At 38.5% G+C, this 22,566-nt stretch overlaps 1 protein-coding gene across 3 annotated transcripts in view; it reads left to right on the plus strand.

Moving 5' to 3' along the window:
- Nucleotides 1-22,222, plus strand: part of Tfap2d (transcription factor AP-2 delta) — a 59,403-nt gene extending 37,181 nt beyond the window's left edge. For 2 of the 3 annotated variants that reach the window (NM_001106895.1, NM_001401661.1), the window contains 2 exon segments: nucleotides 1,419-1,532; nucleotides 20,886-21,256. In NM_001106895.1, coding sequence (NP_001100365.1) covers nucleotides 1,419-1,532; nucleotides 20,886-21,105 — 334 coding nt within the window. In that variant the 3' untranslated portion in view covers nucleotides 21,106-21,256. 3 annotated transcript variants of the gene reach the window in all.
- The last annotated feature ends 344 nt before the right edge of the window (nucleotides 22,223-22,566 follow it).

Genomic DNA, 22,566 nt, shown 5'->3' on the forward strand with positions numbered 1-22,566 from the left:
CAGGAAGTTGGCTCTCATCCTCCTCCAAGTGGATCCAGGAAATGAAACTGACCCCTAAGGCTCAGAGGCAAGCAGCTTTAGCTGTTGTTACCCACACAGTCATTTGGGGTGACTTGACCTTTCTACATTTGCTCATCATGACAAGCAAAGCCTAACTGCTGTATTTTCCAACAACCTACATACAGTAACAGATATACATACAAAATAACTATATTATATTGAATATCGGATATTTCCTCCATATATGAAGAATGCTTTTAGGAAATTTTTTCCTGTTAATTGATTTCATTCTGTAGCTGCTACATTCATTTCACTATAGGCATATTTTTAAAACATATTTTCTAGCCCAGGAAGATGGTCCAGTGGATAAAAATTACTTGCACTGCAATCACAAAGGACTGAGTTTGAATTCCCAGAAGTCACATAAGTCCAAGTACTGGTTTTGTCATCCCATTGCTCCTACAGTGAGATAGGAGGCAGAGACAAGACAATCCCAGGAGATCATGGGCCAGCTACTGTGGTGTGTGCAGGGGCAAGACAGCAGAGGCACTTCCTTATGAAAATAGAAGGTGAAGTTTGAAGTTGACGCTATCCACTGACCTCCACGGGTGTACCATGGCATGTGTGTGCCCAAACTCACACGAAAACACCCACATGTGCACACACATGCTCACATGCGTGAGTGCGTGCATGTACACACACACACACACACACACACACAGAGACAATAAAATAGCATTTTCTTAACTGTTATGTTTCTTTAAAATTATACACTGCAAGGGATTAACTGGTAGTCATGACGCACCGCAATGTTTTTGGTTATACATAGGCTAAAATCCATAACCATGTTAGAAAAAAAAGAACAGCTGGAGAAGGTATGCAAAGTAGCAGCTGGAAGGGAACAGTGCATAGCGACTTTTTTTTAGGACTGGTGGAATAATTTGGGAATAAGAGATCATTGACTCCAAATGCCGAAGCATGAAAATAGTCAGAAAGTAAATATTGCCATACTGGGTGACAGAATTGTCCAAAGTTAGCTTGTATTACGACTTTGAGTGATGTAAACCTCTAACTTTAGTTAAAATTGTCTATAGATGTGATGTTCTAAAAAAAAAAACAGCATTTGTAATCCTTTTAAAGACATTTTAAGGACAAATTTTCTCACGTGAATTTTCTTCTATCCGGAGATTAACATCTAAAGATGCTCTTTAAAAATGAACATGGTGAGTGTCTCGAAAAATGTTTTACTATCGTCCTCTGGCCCTGCAAAATCGGTCCAATGGAACTTGAGACTGCTGACAGAAAAATCCTCCTGGTCTCCTTTTAAGGGGAAACAGACTTTGATAGATAATATCTCGTGAAATTAAAATAAGTCCGTTTCGAGAGTGCAATTTCAATTTTGTACCCTTTTGTTGTAGGCAAATTTGTAAAGAATTCCAAGACCTCCTGAGTCAAGATAGATCACCACTGGGATCCTCCCGACCGACTCCCATTCTAGACCTTGACATCCAGAGGCACTTAACACATTTCAGGTAAGACAGCTTTTCCCAGCTGCTTAGACTCTGGGCAGCTAAACCACACTCAATCCTCTAGGATTTTGTGATGTCATCATAATTCCAGTTAGAGATATCCTTATGTTAATAAAATAATGACTGTTCTACTCTGTTCGGAATGCTATGATACTCTAGACTCGATAATGTATAGAAGATATAAGTGTGTAGTTCAGATTCCGGGACTGGGATATCTGAGAGCAAGGTGCTGACAGAATCAGTATCTTTTGAGAGCTCTGTCTCTTCAGATCCTTTAACTCAGTACTATGTGATGAAAGGGGCCAAGAAACTTCCAAAAGACTCTTCTTAAGGGCACAAATCCAACCTCTCAAAACTTAATCACCTCCTGAGGCTTCTCTTTTTACTACTGTATTGAGGTTTAGTTTCAGTGTATGAATTTGAGGAGAAGAAGAAACAAATATTCAGATCACAGGAGTGACGGCCTGAATTTTTGAGACTATCAATTTAAGAAAACATAGTGATTGAGGCACTTTAGATCAGAAAATGTAATATCTTTTTATATTCATCAAGAAGCTATGGCTTCATGAAAATGTGTATTATTAAATCAGGAATACTAAGAAATTTTGTCCAGGTTTCTAAAATCTTTTTTAAAACAGTTACTATGTTGATAGGGTAAATTGTTAAATCAGATCTGATTGAAGCTAACTAAATATCAACGACTAAATCTTTAGGAATGCACTGATGATTTCTATAAACTTAGAAGTATAAATGATTCTTTTTACTTAAATTTCTTTCTTTCTTTCTGTCTTTCTTTCTTCCTTCCTTCCTTCCTTCCTTCCTTCCTCCCTTCCTTCCTTTCTCCCTTCCTTCCTTTCTTCCTTTGATGTATGTAAGTACACTGTCACTATCTTCAGACACACCAGAAGAGGGCAACAATTTCCATTACAGATGGTTGTGAGCCACTGTGTGCTACAAATTGAACTCAGGATCTCTGGAAGAGCAGCCAGTGCTCTTAACCACCAAGCCATCTCTCTAGTCCTGTAAAAATGGTTCTTAAAACATGGGACACTAAAATGAAATATTAAAAGCATATTTTAAGTTTTCATTTCTGGGACACTTTGAAAATAAATAGACTATCTTTTTGGTTAACTTACTCTCCAGATTATTAAGAGAAAGAAAATAGCCGCTGCTTAAATAATTTTCCATTTCAAAACTCTAAAATTATAGTGTGATACAGTATTTCTCATTTATACAAAAAATAAAACATTTTCATTTTCTTTTTAGTTATCATTTGTTGGAAAGTATAAACAACGTTAATGAGAGATTAACTCACAAGTTAGGATGGTGAGCACACGTGTAATACTTGGCATTCCGAGGCAGCAAGCATTGAGAGAATTCAGGGACAGCTCATGGCCTACATAGAGAGCCACTGTCTCAAAAATGAGCAAACGAAAAGTAAAGAATTAAAAATGTTGGGTTGGGGATTTAGCTCAGTGGTAGAGCACTTGCCTAGCAAGCGCAAGGCCCTGGGTTCGGTCCCCAGCTCTGGAAAAAAAAAAAAAGATTATAAAAAAAAAATGTTTCCATTACCTGCTTAAGTTCTTTTTTGAAGGTTAAGAACTATTTATTAGCGTTTGAAAGGAAAAGTCCAAGACAATGAACCTATGAATAAATTTCCTTTAATTTTTTTTTTTTTGGTTCTTTTTTTCGGAGCTGGGGACCTGGAAAATAAGCTTTTTTTCTTACAACATATTCTGATTATTGTTTCCCTTCCTCCAACTCCTCCCAGATCCTCCCCACTTCCCCAATTATCCAGATTCACTTTTTCTCTCTCATTAGAATACAAATAGGCATTAATTATATTATTAGATAATTAATAGTACTTAATAAGAATAAATAAAATCAAAACAGCCTAGGCTAAAACAAACAGAAAAACTGCTTAAGATTATAAGGCTGTTGAAGATGATACACAATTATCTACATAATAAATGCTTAAGTAATTTTGTTTGCACAGAGTATTCTAAATGCAGTATTTTCTCTTAATATGCTACAATTCTACTCAAGATTCCATAAGCACAATCTTTTCATACTCTACCTAGAATTTATTTTTCAAAATGACTCAGGACATAGTATACATTTCTCAGAATTTTATCTGCCTCTCAAAGGAAGAATCAGGAGAAACTGCAATAAATCTAGAATGTTTAAAAAAGTCTAGACATTTTAGAGCACACGATTTTGGAATCATGAGAGCTATTTTTCAAACTCAGGTCCCATTACATATGAGGTGGGTTGTGTGGGGAAACTTTCAAACTTTTGCTTGGGTTCCTATATAAAACCTCTGTGTAATAATTATGCGTAGTAATGAGCTGAAATGAGACAGGATATAAATTTAACACTAATTAGTAAATGCTGTATTGCTTGTCTCTGCCAATGATGTGAGCTTGAAAAAAATTGCTGCTCCCAGGGTTATTGCCACAGTTTGGTTTATGTATACGTTAAAGGGTTTGTTGCATTCACATGCTGAGTTGTTTATTATTATCATTATTATTATTATTATTATTATTAATTTAAATTGTGATTAATGATGTTTGCAAAGTTACAAATTTACAAGGATTTTACTATTAGGATGCAGAGAAGCAGGAGCCTACGCCATAGGATGAGTCTATTTCTAATTAGGCATCCTGATGCTATCATCTGACAGTGACCTCATCTCTTCTAGCTAAGAGCAAAAATGGGCTTTAACCTGAATATCAGTTTCTGAAGGAAATGAATAGGTAGAAGACTTGCATATTTAGCACAGGCTTGCTATCTTGTTGATACTTTTACAAGCTATACACATAATGTCACAAAAGTGTGTGTGTGTGTGTGTGTGTGTGTGTGTGTTCTATGTGCAGATGTGCAGGGGAGGGGGGAGACAGAAGAGAATGTCTAGGCTCCTGCTTTTTCAAGCTCTACCTCTAAGATCTAGTCTTTCACTGAACTCACAGCCTGCTCCTTTGGGCTAGACTGTCCTCCTGTCTCCATTCTTCACAGTGCTGGAAGTTACAGACCAGAGCCCAGACACCTACATCTTTTTATGTGGGTGCTGGGGATCAAACTTCTCATTCTCTTCTTCAAGCAAACACTCTGCCTATAAGCCATCTATCTCCCAAATCCACAGAACTCTTTAGAGCAAACTCTGATTTCTAAAATAAGAAGTAAGCAGGATTCCTCTGAGCTTCACATTCTCTTATTTACCTCCCTACTTAGAATATGGTAACAAGGTGGTGTTTATCCAGGAACTAAAGAACTAAATAGCCAGATAGTGGTGAAGCACACCTTTAATCCCAGCTCTCCAGAGTAGGCATATCTCTGAGTTCAAGGCCAGCCTGGTCTACAGAGTTCCAGGACAGTCAAGGTTACACAGAGAAATCCTGTCTCAAAAGAAAAAGGGAACTGGCTGCTTCTACTCTCAGGAAAAACGAGATAATGGGTGAGATTCAAAACTCTCAAAATATGTGGCTGTCAATTCTCAATTGTGTCGAGTCACAATTTCAAAGATAAAGCTATCTGTTTAAATGTTCTAAACTTCATATTTAATTACACTAAATGTATAGTAGCAGTTTTAATGTTAATTAATAAATATAGTAATTAATAGTACCTTTAGAATAATAGTATCTCTAAATTTTAGTATTTATATTTGAGGACTTTGAATATCTCATTGTGGTTTCTTGTTTATTTTACTTTTTAAACTTTTACCAGAATTTTCATTTATTTTTCCTTACATTCCAGATTGTTTATTTTGATAAAGCCCTCTAATTTCTCATGATTCTGGAAGTCACTGGGGTTAAAATTCATTTTTGTAGAAAATTTCCCTAAAGTCTGTGTTTTGTAAATTGTACTAAAATAAAATATTCCCTTTTTTTCAATAGAATTCAGCTCTATAGCTAAGTATATTTACATTTTCCTGTGAAAAAATTCCTAGAATTTGTATTTTACAAAACTTACACATCATATCCGCTTATAACAATTCCATATTTCTCTGGCTCTCTGGCCTCAGACTGCAAATTATACAATGGCTGTCTTTTATGACTACTTATTTAATCAGGCACAATATACTGCAGGTGCACAACTGTTGTCACATATGTCATTGTTCCTTTCCCTTTAAGACCATATAATATTCCAGTATAACTTCTATTATATTTGTTAGCTTACACAAAGATTTGCATTTCTCCACATCCTCTCCAACACTTCCTGCTGACTTTTAAAAAATAGTAGTGACCCACTTTTCTCTGCACATTTACTTTGCGTCTTCCTAAAGACCAATGATTTTGAACACGAGTTTGTAGGTTTGTTAGTCGTTCGTCAAGGACACGTATTCAGTAGTCTCAAGTTCCTCCTTGGGTGCTGTAGTGCACCATTGTTTATTTTTGTTTTTTTTTTATATCAACCCTCTAGATTAAATATTAGATTCACAATTTGCAAATTCTTATCTTGAAAAGGTTGCCTTTTCATTCTCTTGAATGTGCGTCTTCGAAGCAAATTTTTACAGTTTTGTTGTAGACTAATTTGTATACTGTTACGATGATTGTCTACACTCTCCGCCACACATCAGAGAATACTTGCTAAATCCAGTGTCTCAAGGCTTTCTCCTATGTTGTCTTCTAAGAGTTTTACAGTTTTTAGATCTTATATTTAGGTCTTTGATCCCTTTTGTGCTAATTTCTATAAATAATTTAGAGTGTGCAGCTTCTCTCTTTCCCATGTCAAAATTATACCATTTTAAACATAGCTGTCATTTTCTGCTACAACCCAGATTGAAGGCTCCTGATGCACCTTCCTACGATTTCAATGTATACACGATTTCACTCTGCATGCATTTCAAAGGCAACGATAGCATTTTTACCAATGTAACAATTGAACAAATTCACAATTTTAACAATAACTCTGTTAACAGGAGGTTAGTAAATGGTGGTGTATTGGCTAACATTGAAAAGACTATATAGTTTGTAAGTGTGGTGATTAAATTTGGCTTCACAGCAAAATTATTGATGAAACCCTTTTACAAACCTAAATGATTAGAGTCAATGTACCAAAAATTGGGGCTCTGGAATTTATGTTAGTTTCCAATTTCTGGTAGCTAGGTTTAAACATAGTCCTAAGACCTTCCCAGCTTTCAGAATCTTATCATCCTTTGAACGAAAATGTGATTCTGATGCTTTAAAACATGTGTGTGCACATGCTATCACATACATGGAGGTCAGATGACAGCTTGATGTAGTCAGTTCTCTCCTTCTACCATTTTGCTACTCAGAATGGAAATCAGGCTTGTCAGCAAGAGCATTGGCTGACAAAATCATCTCTCTGGCCCACAAATACATTTTTCAGAAGAGGCAATTAAAAAATTGTACGAATTCGTGACTTAGATAATGATATGTTGAAAAGGTCTTTCATTTCTCTATCTAACTATCATCTATCTATCTATCTATCTATCTATCTATCTATCTATCTATCTATCTATTTGATGTATATGAGTACACTTCCGACACACCAGAAGGGGGCATCAGATCCCATTACAGATACTTGTGAACCACCATGTGATTGCTGGAAGTTAAACTCAGGACCTCTGGAAGAGCAGTCAGTGCCCTTAACCTCTAAGCCATATCTCTAGCCCCTAAAAGGTTTTCATATATGATTTTGTTAATAATGTGGGTGAAAACGCACTAGATACGAGTGTCTCATTTTTGTTGTTGCTGTTACTTTTTGCTGACAATGGCCACTGACTGTAGTGGAAAGAGGACCAAGAGAAGCACTCTAGCCTGCATTCCAGTTAACACAAACAATTGGAAGAGTTGGATTCTCTACAATTTATGCTGGGCACTAGCTGGGCAAGGAGTGTAAAGAGAACGTGACTGGATATGCGTAGAAGGTTCTGTAATTAGTAACTTCCATTTGTGTTACTATTTTGTTTAATCAAAGTCTTCAGAGTGCAGAGTGCTTAACATTATACCTTTCAGGATTATGGACTAAGTATTGTTACTTACTTTCGGCAGACTGATTGTGTTTAAACAATGATGGGTGGGGTGACCTGGCCCTGTAAAGCAAAAATAACTCTCTCTAGTTTTTACTGCAGATCACATATGCTTGTGCTCTGGAAAGCTCTGACAATAGTAGTGACCGCTCTTAGGAGTCACGCACAGCCTTCAGAGATGCTTGCTTCCACCAGAATGACAGAAGGCAGGTTTATTCATCATTTATCCCTTACTGAGTATCATTGACAGTAAGAATTGTCATGGCAAACACAGCAGACACCACAACACCTACCAGGAGAGGGGAAGAGATATGATTGAAATCTGCAGGCTGCTCCCCTGCACTCACATTTTCTGAACCTGGTGATGTCAATTACTGCAGGATGATATGAGGCAGGAGGAGAAGAGAGGGCAGATAACTCACCTCAAAACCACAGCCCTAATTGTCTGAACTCTTAACAGTTCCTTTTCTGGGATTCAAAGAGATTTTAAAAATGTGTCCATTCCTTGCATCGCATGTTCTCATAATCTTGAGTATGAGGTCACAGGAGCACATGGGTCCATATAAATAATAAGTCAGAACACCACTAATGCGCAACTCTGAGAGGATGGACCTGTCAGTAAAAGCAGAATTCTTTTTCATCACAAACCTCAGAAGACTTAGTTCTCTCTTTCTTTCACTGGGCCAATATAAGGATGAGGGGTTGGCACATTCTTTTGGGACTTATGTATTAATGGGTTTTGTGGCTCTAGTCTATAATCCTAGCATTTGAGAGGCTGAAGCAGAGGGATTGCCAAGTATTCAAGGCCAGCCTAGGCTATATAATGAGTACCAGGTGAGCCAGGGCTACGTAGCAAGACACTGTCTCAAAAAGAGAGTCGATCAAAACAAAAACATATAAAGACAAAGAATAGACACAGTATTGATAATTACCCGAGGCAAACAAAAAAATCTTTCGTCTTTGTATGTGTTGTATCTAACCCATACTAAATGATATTATGATCGTATTTCACTTGAGTCTTGGCTACGTCTTGTATTGTTTCACCCCCATGCCCAGGGCCACGGGCCAGGGAAGGAAATTGATAAGCTTGCTTAATTCTCTAGCATAAGTCAAAAAGTCTACTGATACCTCTCTGTCTTTAGAAATTGTCTCTTGTACCATAGCTGTCAGGCTTTGGAACTAAGAACTACATAGGCAAACTTGCTGGTGACTCTCATTTCCTGGTGGAGCCTCAGTTTTGGGAGGCTTCTTCCATTTCTGACTCTTCTTCGACATTCAGATCTTTTTGCCTCACATCGCTGCCAAGCTGTCACGTCTTCCAGGCTTGAAACCTTTTCGTGACAGCCTGCTCTTCTATCAGTAACAAGCCTATTAGAAATGTCCTCCTCCCATTGATAGGATTCTGTCTCTAACATCTGTCTCCTTGAGGGCTTAGCACAGTCAATTTCCTCCTGTTTCCAGTTTCTAAAGGCAGTCAACTCTCATGTCCCCAGCTTCCTCTCCTCCTGTTATTCACTTCCATTTCTTTCTGTGTTCTGAGTAAGACAGGCATTCTGGGCAACTGCACTGGGAGGTTCTAAGTGCTCTGTCCTTGTCAATAGAGCCAGAGAAAAATTCCACCCCTGCTGTGAGCATATTTATTCTCATCCTAGGAGCCTTCAGTTTGCACATTTTTTATAACTTATTTATTTTTGTCTCATATTAGTCTTTTGACTGTATTACATCTATGTGATGGTGTCAGATCCCTCCAGAACAGGAGTACAGACATTTAGGAGCTGCCATGTGGATGCTGGGAATTAAACATGGTTCCTTTGGAAGAGCAGCCAGTGCTCTTAAGCACTGAGTCATCTCTCCTGCCCAAGAAAATAAAGATTTTGATTAAATCTTTAATCTGAAAGCAAAACAGCTAATTTCAGCACATAAGAGACAAAACTCTCAAGGCTTCTTCCAAGAATTCTTGGGCCTTTCAGGGGGCTCAGTGGGGAAGAAGACATTTCACCAGGCCCGAAGAACCGAGTTCCATTGGCAGAGCCCACAAGGTGGGAGGAAAGAACTGACTTTACCAAGAACTGACTTTCACACTTGTGCTGTGGCTTTGTGAACTCAAGCACATGTGCACACATACACAAAATATTTAGTTAGTTCTTTGGGGATAAATGGTCATCTAGTCTATGACATTATTTTTATTTATTTTTTTAAAGATTTTATTTATTTTATGTATGTGAGTACACTGTAGCTGTCTTCAGACACACCAGAAGAGGGCATCAGATCCCTGTTAGAGATGGTTGTGAGCCATCATGGGGTTGCTGGGATTTGAACTCAGGACCTCTGGAAGAGCAGTCAGTGCTCTTAAACACTGAGCCATCTCTCCAGCCCGACATTATTTTTAAAGAGTACTAGAAATTGTCAGTGTGAATCGTGAAGGAAAAAAAATCCTGTTTCCCCAATAAAAATCCATATAAAGGTGACATTTAACTATAACTTAAACTCTTAAAATGAAGGTCGCATCCAAACGCAAAGAGAAAGAAGCCTGTAAGGATTATGACAATTAAAAGAAGCCTCCCTTGTAAAAATGTTTACTAGCAAAAATATAAATGTGAACATAAAGCAGGCAAAGACTTCAGTTTATTTAGAGCAGTCATGATGCCTTTAATTAATCTATGTTAAATCGTTTGCACTTCCCTAAAATGAAGTAGAAAATCAAGAAAAGTAAATTTATTGTCAGTATTCATCATTCTGTATAAGCTGTGTGGCATCTAACCAGGCATGCCCAAATCTTACAGGTAAAGCATTTGATGGCACTATATAGCCAAGATATATAGCCACTATATCTGCAGTGGGTGGCGGGATTATCTCAATAAGGTCTGGCAATAGGGGAGGGGGATGGCTCACATGGAAACATGGCATGGACCGGTGGTAATTTACTACAAGAGATGCATGGGAATCAGTGGGCGAAAGGTTACTAGAAGGAAACATCAGAGTAAAGGGACTCTAGCTAAGCCTACCTAACAGGATTCTTGCTAACGACAGGCTATGGTAATCAGAGTAAAGATGGTGAATGAGAAAATATAATCAGGTACCAACAATGGTTAAATACCAGGTAGGGAGCTTTCCTGATGTGATATAGTAACATAATATTCTTGTTAAAACTTGGTTTTATGAGAGAGCTCATGGTTACAGAGAATTCAAGAGACTGCATTTTGATCGAGCAAAAATACCTTTGCCAGGAGACATATTTATTGAAGGGAATGGGAAAATGGCTCAGTGAGTGGGAATGCAAGCATGGGGATCTGTGTTCAAATCTTTAGCGGCCACATTAAAAGCTGGGTGTGGTACGTGTCCCTGTAATCACAGTCTTGGGGTATGGGAACAGATGGATCCTCAGAACTCAATGCCTAGACAGCTTAAGTGAAATGAAGGGCTTCTAGTTCTGTGAGGGACCCTATCTTAAAGGAAGAAGGCAAAAAGGAGATACAGGAAGAGAGTGGAAGTGGTCCTTTGGCCTCCACATTGTGTATGTGCGGGCGCTCCTACCCTAAACCCCACCTGCATGCACCGTGCAATGTGTACTACATGCTCACACTCGTGCACACTCGCACACTACCCCTCGCCCAAACCAAAAACAACATCGACTCTACAGCTCCTTGCTTACATTTTTTTTTTATGGATCCTTGTCTTTGTCATGTAGGACATTGAATAATGTAAACGGCTAACGTTAGAGATAGCTGTTTATAATGAAAAGAGTCTGTCTCTGTGGTCATGTCATAGCCAGTGCAAATAAAAGGCTTTGAACAATGGATACGTTGAAGGAAATTTATAACATTTATTCAATGAAATTTTTTATATCTCTCTGGGGTTTCTGTAGAAGAGATGACCACAGAGAGGTGGCATGTATGACCAGAAGCAGGAGAAAGGTTACTAGAGTTCTAAGTTGGGACCCTTAGCCAGATGCTTGGATTCAGAGCACGCTACAACCATTTAATCTTTCTCTGTACGTTGCTTTGGAAGTTGATGGAGCCAAACTGCACGTTGTCTTAGTCTCCCTCCAGATAATGATATACTTCTTCCCACTCTTGAGTTATTGTCCCACTTAAAATCACCCCTCATCAAAGATTAAAACAGAGACTGAAGGAACACCCATTCAGAGCCTGCCCCACATGTGGCCCATACATATACAGCCACCCAATTAGACAAGATGGATGAAGCAAAGAAGTGCAGACCGACAGGAGCCGGATGTAGATCGCTCCTGAGAGACACAGCCAGAATACAGCAAATATAGAGGCGAATGCCAGCAGCAAACCACTGAACTGAGAATAGGTCCCCTATTGAAGGAATCAGAGAAAGAACTGGAAGAGCTTGAAGGGGCTCGAGACCCCAAAAGTACAACAATGCCAAGCAACCAGAGCTTCCAGGGACTAAGCCACTACCTAAAGACTATACATGGACTGACCCTGGACTCTGACCCCATAGGTAGCAATGAATATCCTAGTAAGAGCACCAGTGGAAGGGGAAGCCCTGGGTCCTGCTAAGACTGAACCCACAGTGAACTAGTCTATGGGGGGAGGGCGGCAATGGGGGGAGGGTTGGGAGGGGAACACCCATAAGGAAGGGGAGGGGGGAGGGGGATGTTTGCCCGGAAACCGGGAAAGGGAATAACACTCGAAATGTATATAAGAAATACTCAAGTTAATAAAAAAAAAAAATCACCCCTCATGCTTTATTTCCATAAGTTCTTATTTCTTCTCTTTCTAGTTCGCCAATGCAGACTTTTTTTTTTTTTTTTTTTTTTTTTTTGAGCTGAGGACCGAACCCAGGGCCTTGCGCCTGCTAGGCAAGCGCTCTACCACTGAGCCAAATCCCCAACCCCGAGACATTTTTTTAAGAATGGAAGTTCAGCGACTTTCACTTTCAAAGGCTCATATCCTAACTTTAAAGTTATCCTGCCTCTTTTCCAAAGTACTGTGTTTTCTTCGACCTACAGTTTGGAGAAGAATTGTCAGTGCAGGCACTTTTTAAGATGTTATTTGTTATTTCTTTCAATGTGAAATTTCACAGTGATATAAACATAAGAAATATGAGGCATTTTATAATATCACATGAAAGCAAATAATAGAAGTAATCTCTCATGATTTGAGGAGTACGGTATTTTAATAAAAGAAATACAAATGTTTAGCTTTTGTAACATTCAATGACTATGTTGAAGGCACGCTTCATTTTCATTAAAAATAAAAATTAAGTAAACCAAGAAAAAAAAAAGAAAATGTGATGTTCTTTGGGTTGATGAATCTAAGGAAATAGCTAATTGTTTTTAGCCTCTGACACTCTGTTCCCAAAGAAAGGAAAAGTTCAGTGCTGATGTCATGTCAAGGTATTACCACCTTCAAAATGAGATGAGGCTGTGACTCGCTTGGGTCTCCCTTCGTACACACAATATTTTGTTCACTCTTAGTCAATTTTGCTAATAAATTAGATTTAAATAATCTGAGATCGCAAAGACCCTGTCCCTCTGGGATCTCAACGAGGCTGACTTGATCAAGAAGTGTGGACTTTCAGTGGCAGAGAGACTTCCATCTCCCAACATGATAGAGCACCAGGGGGACATTATAGGCACCATTCTCCAAACAGATTTTACAGTGTCCATCTCATTTGTTTTCGTTGAACATTTGTTTTTTTTTGATTAAGCATTTTGGTTGAAGGACATTTGGCTGTTGCACCAGTTGGCTTCCTGGACCTTTCTGGAGCTGAAATGTTGCTTAGCTTTGTGTTTATAAAACTCGGTCACGGTAACTTTTTATATCTCATTATACTAACTTCCTCTAGAACTGAAGCTCTACCGCTGTGCTTGTTAAAGTGATGAAGACATTCAAGCAGTATAGCAGTGTTCTTTGGCCCTAGAGAGATAAGCCTAATTCCCTGAATACATTTAAGCATGGGAATAGTTTTCTAAATGCTGATTCTAGGGATCTTGTCCGAAACCAGTAAGTCAGGATCTCTAGGGTAAGATCCACAAAACGAAATAAGCTTGGTGAGGTGATTTTTTTTAATGTGTGTTTGTGGTTGAGGAAAAAAAAAGCTTAGCAAATCATGGAATATTTGGGTGCTGTCAAGGCCACTACACTGAGCAGATTTGGGTGGTTTCCCACCACTGGCCACCAGGGAACCAAACATTTTCATTATGTACCTTAATTAAATTCCATTTACAAAGCACTTGGGGCCATAGGATAAGATAATGTATGGAGGGAATAAGCATCTTCAGCTGGTTCCTGCTTTTTTTGTTTCCTTGTTCAGTCCATGAAACATAGATAGCTCTCAAATTATAGCAAAAAATAAGCTTCCCATTTTTCCCCAGGGTAAGGGTCTCTCCCCTTAGCCTGTATTTAAAAATTATGCCACATCCAGGAGCTAAAATACCTCATCTATGAAGTGCTAAAAAAAGAAAAGTAAAACTTGACAGAACCCTTTACAGGCGTCTTCTGGATTTTATTTCCTAGACATCTGTTCTTGTTGTTTCATGCTTGCAAGAATACACTTTTGTAGTGGACATCACCTAATCCTAATGGTAAGGACACTCACAGAGCCTCAGATCAATCTTCTTTTTTCAATGAGGAAGTAGGTGGGGGGGGATCAACATGGGAAGCTGGTTCTCCCTTGGAGTCTTGCTGGTTATATGTCTCTGAGAAGCAAAAGAGCAGGACTGAGGTGAGCACAAGAAGCCCCTGTGAACAGCACTAAGAATCAAAAGATCTAGGAGAGCAGCCACTCATGAGCAATATAAGATAATGTAACAAAACACTAGTAATAATAACCTCCAAGTTACTCCAATCTTCTCATGGACCCAAAGAATGGAAGGAAAGAAACCTAAGCATCCAAACATTGTCTATGTATAAATTTGGAAGTGCAGGTATAGCTCCTGTTCGGCTACTTTCTTGGTTGACATTTGCAGTGTTTCAGATTCAATTCCCAGTGCAGTCAAAAAAGAAAAAGTTAAAATTTTACAAAATAAATTAGCTTTCATCTATCTAAGCGATGGTTGCTTTTCCCATCTTGGTTCAGATTTTTTTGATGTGTAGCCTAATGATATAGATTGTTTTCAGCAATTTTGTAGCCTGAAGAAAAGATGGAAAAACCCATCTGTGGTTGGCAGCCACAACTTTGTGGCCCAGTGTCTAGCAGAAAGTAGCAAAATCACTTTGCTTTATCTTTAATACATATTAAATCAGTGTTTTCTTGGTACATGTGAAGTTCTAGGTTGCAGATCCAACTCTTTTCAAGACAGAAAGGGATGAGAGATCCCAGAGGTGCTTAGACACATCCATGCATAGACACAGCATTTCTGAAGAACAATATGGCAAATGTGGAACCAGCTTGGTAACATGGATCTAGCATAGACTAGCAGAATGTAGCCATACTTACTTATACTAAGGAAAATAAATTAGCTTTGGTTCTTCTGATAAATATCTACTACCTTACCTAGATTTGAGAACATTCTGACTAAGCAATGAAGCTTATTTCAAAAAAAGATGTGGTTAAGGCTTTGAACACAAGTAAAAAAATTGATCAAGAATTACAGTCAGTTTTCTATGATAAAATGTCACGAACAGAAGCAACTTGGTTTTATTTGGCTTACAGATTATAGTCCATCATGAAGGGAAGCCAAGGCAGGAACTCAAATCAAGGCAGGGACCCAAAGGCAGGAACTGAAGCATGGATGATGAAGCATTGCTGCTTGCCAGCTTGCTCTCCATGGCTTGCTCAGTATCCAGGACAAACTGTCCAGGAGTAGCACCACCCATGGCAGGCTGGGTCCTCCCACATCAACAGTCAAGAAAATGCCCCCACAGACTTCTCTATAGACAACCTGAGAGAGGCATTTTCTCCATTGAAGTTCTTCTTTCCGGGCAACCCTAGTTTGTGTCAATTTGGCACACACACAAAAACTAATCAATATGCAAAGTATGAAGAAAATTATTATATAGTTGTTTCTTGCTAGATTTTCAGATATATTATAAATGTAAACAGTGTCTGCCATAACATGGATTGTCACTTCCATCCTATTAACAGAACTATAACTTATTGTCTCAAACGCGTCTGTTCTACACAAGGTCTGTTTTTTCTTTTGTTTCTGAGTCTCTGGTTCTGTTTTTTGTTGTTTGGTTTTTGTTGTTGATGATGGTGTTTTGTTTTTCTTGTTGTTGTTTTGCTGTTAGAAACTACTGAACCAAGCATAATGGCACATGCCTGTAATTCCAGTACTTGGGAGGTAAGGACAGGAAAATCTAGAGTTCAAGGTCAGCTTTAACCAAAGTTAAAAAAGTGAATCTGAAGTCACCCCAGGTTATTTGAGCCCCAGTACCAAAAACTAAACAAAACAACCAATAATAATTACAGTGTTTAAATATATTTTTCTTCAAAATGTCAAAGTCACTACTAGCTTGCACTCAAGCTTTTATTCCTTACACTTAGGAGGCAGAGACAGAGGCAGGAGGAGTTTTGTTAGTTCAAGGCTAGCCAGGGATAAATAGTAAAATGTCTCGAAAAATAAATTACTTAAAAAAAATTACAGGTTCTATCATTAGAACTTAATCAGGCCAATCCCACTCACCTGATGATGGCATGTAAAGAATTGCTTGACTGATTTTTTGATTGAATGATTGAAAGGTTGATTGGCTGACTAATTGATTGGTACTATGCTGGGCATCAAACCCAGGGCCAGGCATAAAAATTCCACCACTAATATACACCATCAGCTTCAGGTGCAAATTTGTAGAGGACAGAAATATGACATATCCATGGGCAGACATGAGCCATCTGCCCCATACTCACACACAAAACCACAGTTTCTAGAAAATACCACTTTACTTGGTGGTGTCCTTCTGATCTCTGAAGTATGGAAACTGGTTGGGAGGGTGGGGTAACTTAATCCTTAAGGGAAAGTGGAAATGGAGCTTTACCTGTGAATCCAGAAAAGTCCCACTTTCTTTGAAATTGAGTGACAGGGAAAGGTTTCTTGGGCTGTAGAATGAAGTTCTAGAGAATGTTAGTTGGAAAGTTGAGCAAAATAGAAGCTTTTAAAACCATGAACAAAATTAAGAAGATGACTGTTAAATATGTTACACCCACCCCAAGTCAGGTGCCATAAGCTACAACTATCTGTGTTTGCTCAGCAGAGGGCTACATCATTCACAGTTGACTGTCAGGCCCTTTTTCTTCTCACTGTGAAATTAGTAGTAGAAGAGGCAGGCAAATCTCTGTGGAATCAAGTCAACCTGGTCTACAGACTGAGTTCTAGGAAGGCAGGGTTACACAGAGAAACCTTGACTCAAAAAAATAAGAAAAAGAAAGACAGACAGCAGGCAGGAAGAAAATAGAAAAGGAGAGAGGGAGGAAGAGAGGGAAGAAGGGAGGGAGAGAAAAAATGCAGATACTTGTTATGAAGAAAAGGAAATAGCTCGGACATCCTTGAGAAATTATGAAGACAGAAAAGAGATAAGCACAAACTGGGCATGGTGGTGCATGCCCTTAATCCCAACACTTGGTAGGCAGATGCAAGTGGATCTCTGTGAATTCAAGGCCAACCTGGTCCTCAACAACATGAGTTCTAGGACAGCCAGAGTTGGTAAACAGAGAAACCCTGTTTCAAAAAGGAAAAGGAAAACAAAGAAAAGATGCTCATGATTTAGCAGCTAAGAAGAGATCTTTTAGAAAATACAGGTTTTAAATCACATGTAGAAAGTGCTATAATAAATTCCTACAATAATAATTTTTGTTGTTTTGAGTTTTTGAGACAGGGTATCACTTTGCAGCCTGACGCTCTCTATGTAGAGCTGGCTGGCCTTTGCTAGCCTGAAGCTATGTAGAGCTGGCTGGCCCCAAATTCAGAGATCCACCTGCTTCTGCTGCCCAAGTGTAAGGATTAAAGGAATGTACTACTACACTTGGCTACCTGTAACTCTTTATCCTAACTCTAACACAGCTTCAGCCCCATTAATTATACTGTTGACACTTTTCACAATTAAGCTCTTTGGAAAGAAAGCAAAGTATATTAATTACTATTTAATCCATCACCTGCTTTCATTACCAGCCTCCAGCACCGGATCTACTTCTGTGTTGTTCCTCATCCTTGTTCTCAGAATGTATTTTTAAATTCACTCTGATTACTCTAGAGACCAGAGAGTCCCAAATGAAACCAAGAAGCATTTAACCTCCAGTTAATTAATTTATCCATACCTAAGGGCTGGAAAGATGGCTTGGCAATTAAGAGCTTACACTGTTTTTGTAGAAGACTCAACTTCCATTCCCAGCACCCATACCCTTGTTGGGTGGCTTACAGTGTCCTCTAACCCCAGGTCCAGAGAGAATCCAACACCTCTAGCTTCTGCAGGCTACAGATTAGTTACAGTTTTTGAGGTTTTGTTTTAACTTTTATTTATGTGTGTGTATGTATGTATGTATGTATGTATGTATGTATGTATGTATGTATGTATGTGTTATAGATTTGGCTTAACACTTGTATTATATTAATTGGGTTCCCAAGACTGCACAAAAATCCTAATGTAAGACACTGACGGTCTCTGCCCTCAGTTGGTTTCAATTGATAAATAAAGTTACCAGTGCCCAGTAGCTGGGCAGGGAGACAGAGTTGGGACTTTAGGATTTGTTGGCAAGGGAACAAGTTGAGAAGAAGGAACATCACCATGTTGGGAAAGGAACAAGATGCTAGAGCTTCAGAAGACAGAGAACCGATCATGTAGGAGCTGGGGAAGAGCAGACCCAAGTCTCCCCACCCCCATTGGATGTAGGGTAGCAAATATAGGATATACGTTTTAATAAGTAATAACTCAGGAGTATAGGAAGGGAGATGTTAGCAAAGTAGACGTTTGGGAGTAGCTCAGCCATTGAGCTGTTTAAGGCATATTAAAATAGAAGGCTGAATATATGTGTGTTTCATTTGGCAATCCAGAACATTGGGGCAGATAGCAAAGAACTCACTCCACTGCCGCCAGGGTTATCTTGAGTAGCGTTACTTTCCTACAAAAATATGTATGTATGAATGTATGCATGTGTGCATGTATGTATGTATGAATGTGTATGGGCACACGTGCACATGTGTGCAGGTGCCCACAGAATCCAGAAAAATACATTGGAAGCCCTGGAGCTGATGTCACTGGAGGGTGTACAACACTCAGTGTGGATGCTAGGATCCACTTTCTCAGATCCTCTAAAGAGCAATGGGGAAGGAGACTATGTCTCCATCTCCATTAATAGAGTTGTCTTTCCACAAACCTATTGTCCATTGTTCTTTAATCTTTGGGGAAATGTCTGCTTAGATACTTTTCCTACTAATGAGATTTCTTGGATGCCTTGATTGAGGTATATGAACTACTTACATGTTTTGGATATTAACACATTGCATTCATGATTTGGTAATAGTTTCTACATGGCTACCTTTTCATTTTGCTGTCTCAGTTCCACTTGCTTACTTTTGCCTTAGTAGTTGATCTGTGTTTCTGGTGCTATATTCAAGTCATCATATGTAATCTTTATAGAAATGGAATTAAATAAACCCTCCCAGTTTTCAACATAAAAGCATATATATATATATATATACATATATATATACATATATATATATGATCATACTGTGGTTGTGCGTTATACTAGTACTTTTTAGTAAACAGTATCTTTAAATCTTGACTACTTTTATTTACTAAATTAGCAGTGACTGAAGTATTGCTTTTTTAAACATACATTAATGTCAGCTCAGGGATAAGACAAGTTTTGTAAATTATCCTAAAGATGCTGGAAATCTCTAGAACAGAATGAAGAACATGCAAAATATTTACTCTTCCTCAATGAATATATCTAAACTGTCAACACCTATAATTGACAGCATACTGTAGTAGAATATCATCTTTACTTTTCTGATACATTGATGTCATCAAAATCCAATAGGCTAATCCTATTAGACTTTCACTAAGGTGTTTCTGTAGGCTAACTTGTACTCCTTCCTTGTTTGCATTGTTTTAAAATCTCATTATTTTTGATGATGAAGACTACATATTATAAATGTGGTATCTGGTATCAGATAACATACTAAGATGATAGCGGCTAACAGAAAGCTATTATTATTGTTACTTTAACAAGCCTTATTTTTACACAGTAGCTTTTCTTATTGGAATAGAACATATATACACAGAATATTGTATTCTATGTTAGATGCATAACATGCATCACATATGTCTTCTTTATTACAAGATACAAGCTTTGGAATGAAACCTGACAGTATCATTTCAAGACAATTTAACAAAACTGAGCAGTGTGGGTGGTTTTATTCATGAGAGGGTTAATCTGTAGTTATGTTTGCTCAATGAGAAATGTCTCTTATAATTGCAAGTCCTACTGATGCTGAGTTTCCAACAGCATTTTCCACATACACTTGCTGGTGTCTAATAGTTATCTTCCAAGACAGACCAAAAAGCTTGCATACAATAGAACTTTATTCCTCAATATCTCGGAGTCTAGTTTCTTTCTGACTTTCCACTTGTCTCTGTCGCTAAGGTAGTCTCTTCACTTGTGTGATGGATAGATCTTTTGGGAAGAAATAGAGGGCAATCATTTTCTATATAAGAATGAAAATTGCCTATATCTAGTTTTTATTCTACTGTTGACAGGTTAGTCGTCTATCTGAGCAGGAAGGAAAAAGAAGCTAATAATTAAATTCATAGGTGGATTATTTTATGCCTAGAAAAACACTATTGTCCTGAAAGAAAGAAAAAAAGGGAGGAAGGAAGAATGAAAGGAAGGAAGGAAGGAATGAAGGAAGGAAGGAAGAAATAAAGAAATGAGAAAGTAAGAGGAACCAGCTATCAGGCACATTCAACCGACGTTGATTTTCTTATGAGTCATTTTAGATATACAAAATGACATATAGTTTATTGTAGCAATATCATAGATTCATATGACATGCACTAATCATGTCCAGTCCTTGGATGTGACCGTCTGCCAGCCTTCTTGCTTGTCTCCAAGAGTGACTTCCTCAAGTGTGATCTATGCCTACACAGACCTACGTGACATGTGCTGGGAAGCAAGATGATCCTTGCTTCAAGAGAGATGTATTTGCTCCCTACTTCCTAAGGAGATGAGAAACCATGTGTTACTCAGACTTGCTAATAATTTGTACTCATTCAGTCTGTCAGCATGACCCTTTGTCTCAATCGATCTTAAGCTTTTTATGGCCAAGGGGGAAGCATTGAATGGTATCCGTAATAAGCAGAAAATGTCACAGTGGAATGTTCTAGATTAAATAAAGGGATTTTTCTGTTCCTAAGTATTCACCTATTTTTCCAACTTCTTCTCCTTTCCAGTTTGATCACTCATGGTTTTGGGACACCAGCAATATGTGCAGCCCTAAGCACTTTCCAAACAGTCCTCAGTGAGATGCTTAACTACTTGGAAAAACACACGACTCACAAAAACGGTGGTGCTGCAGACTCTGGCCAAGGACATGCCAACTCGGAGAAAGCCCCGCTGCGGAAAGCTTCAGAGGCTGCTGTGAAAGAGGGCAAAACAGAAAAGACAGACTAGCTACATCAAACAGAATCTATTTCTAGAGAGTCTTGCTGCTCATATTTTTTTTTCTAATATATATATCATTGGGGGTGACTAATCTTCAGTGGACCAAATCTTTACCCTTCCCGAGCCCTCCATAAAATAAAGTCAAAAGTGGAAATGAAAAGGAAAAAAAAGGAAACAAAAAAAAATGACAGATCCAAAAACAAAAAAAAAATGAGAAAAAGGAAAACAGCAGTGTAACTGTGTGATGAAAAATTGTCACTTTTTATTATTTTTTTTGCTATGATAAAACTCCTTCTGTGCACGTAGTTGATCGTTCTGAATCATATACACCACAGTTCTCAAGCCCTTCTGGACTTTGGAGAGGCAGCACATGCTTTTTCTCACATATATCTGATGCACTTTCTTATCCAGTCTATAGTTAAGGGTCAGTCAGAGAGCATGACCAAACTGGAGTCTGTCACCAATGGCTGCTGCTCTAGTCTTCCCTGACTTAACTCCCTGTCACTCAACAGTGCCTCTTTCCATTAAATAGGCCAATATGAAAATATCCACTAGTACATGTTTGGGGAACTGACAAGGACAGTCACAAACTCTTTGAGCTGACAGCAGTTCTAAATACTTGGTCACCCCAGATTACTGAATTATCCGTGCCTTGGTGGTGTTTAAAAATTCCAGAAACTGTCTCCCTTCTATCTACCATTCATTTCCTCTTAGGCCCCCCTGCCCCATTTCTAAGAAGATATTCAGAAGACTTATACAACACTGTAGATGTAAGAGATGAATTTGTCCAGGCCAACTGCACAGTTCAAAGAAACACTGAATTTAGTCGATGGGGTATAAAGATGCAGAAGAGGAGAGCTTTGCCATTATTGGGCTCTCTGTCAAATGCAATGACATTATTTTGCCTGAAAATGACAAGAATAGGAGCAGTAGTATTTCTGAGCAGTCCTGCCTGTAAGACTTGGGGCCCCTTCAAAGTGCGGGTGGCAGTGGTTGTGTGGTTGAAGTGAGAGCCATGTTTTCCCGCTTCTATGCTATTTCTTCCTGTTCCATATGTTCTAAACCTCTAGAGGCACAAAAGCACCCAGGCTGTGTTCAATAAAGAAAGCAAACAGAATAATTAGAGAAGACCTTTGCTTTTCAGATGTTTTCTTTTTTCCATAGCTTGTTCTTACGACTTCCTTACCTTTCATTTAAGACACTACAAACAAGAAGTTCCTGACTGCAAAAGCCAGGGATAGTTGAAAGAATGTTTCGTCCACATAAGCCTGTATATGTCAACAACGTTGTTTGCCACCACACATTGTTCTAGCTTTTCTACTGTTAACAATTAAACTTCTATGTAGGCAAATAAAAACATAGGTCACTATCTAATAAAGGAATTATTTTCATGTGTGGATATTCAACGCTTAGTTTAGCATGAAAATATTACCCTCTCATTGCATATTTCAACTATTTTAAAGATCTCTG

Source organism: Rattus norvegicus, chromosome 9, assembly GCF_021556685.1.
Source record: "Rattus norvegicus strain SHRSP/BbbUtx chromosome 9, alternate assembly SHRSP_T2T, whole genome shotgun sequence".
Lineage (NCBI taxonomy): Eukaryota > Metazoa > Chordata > Mammalia > Rodentia > Muridae > Rattus > Rattus norvegicus.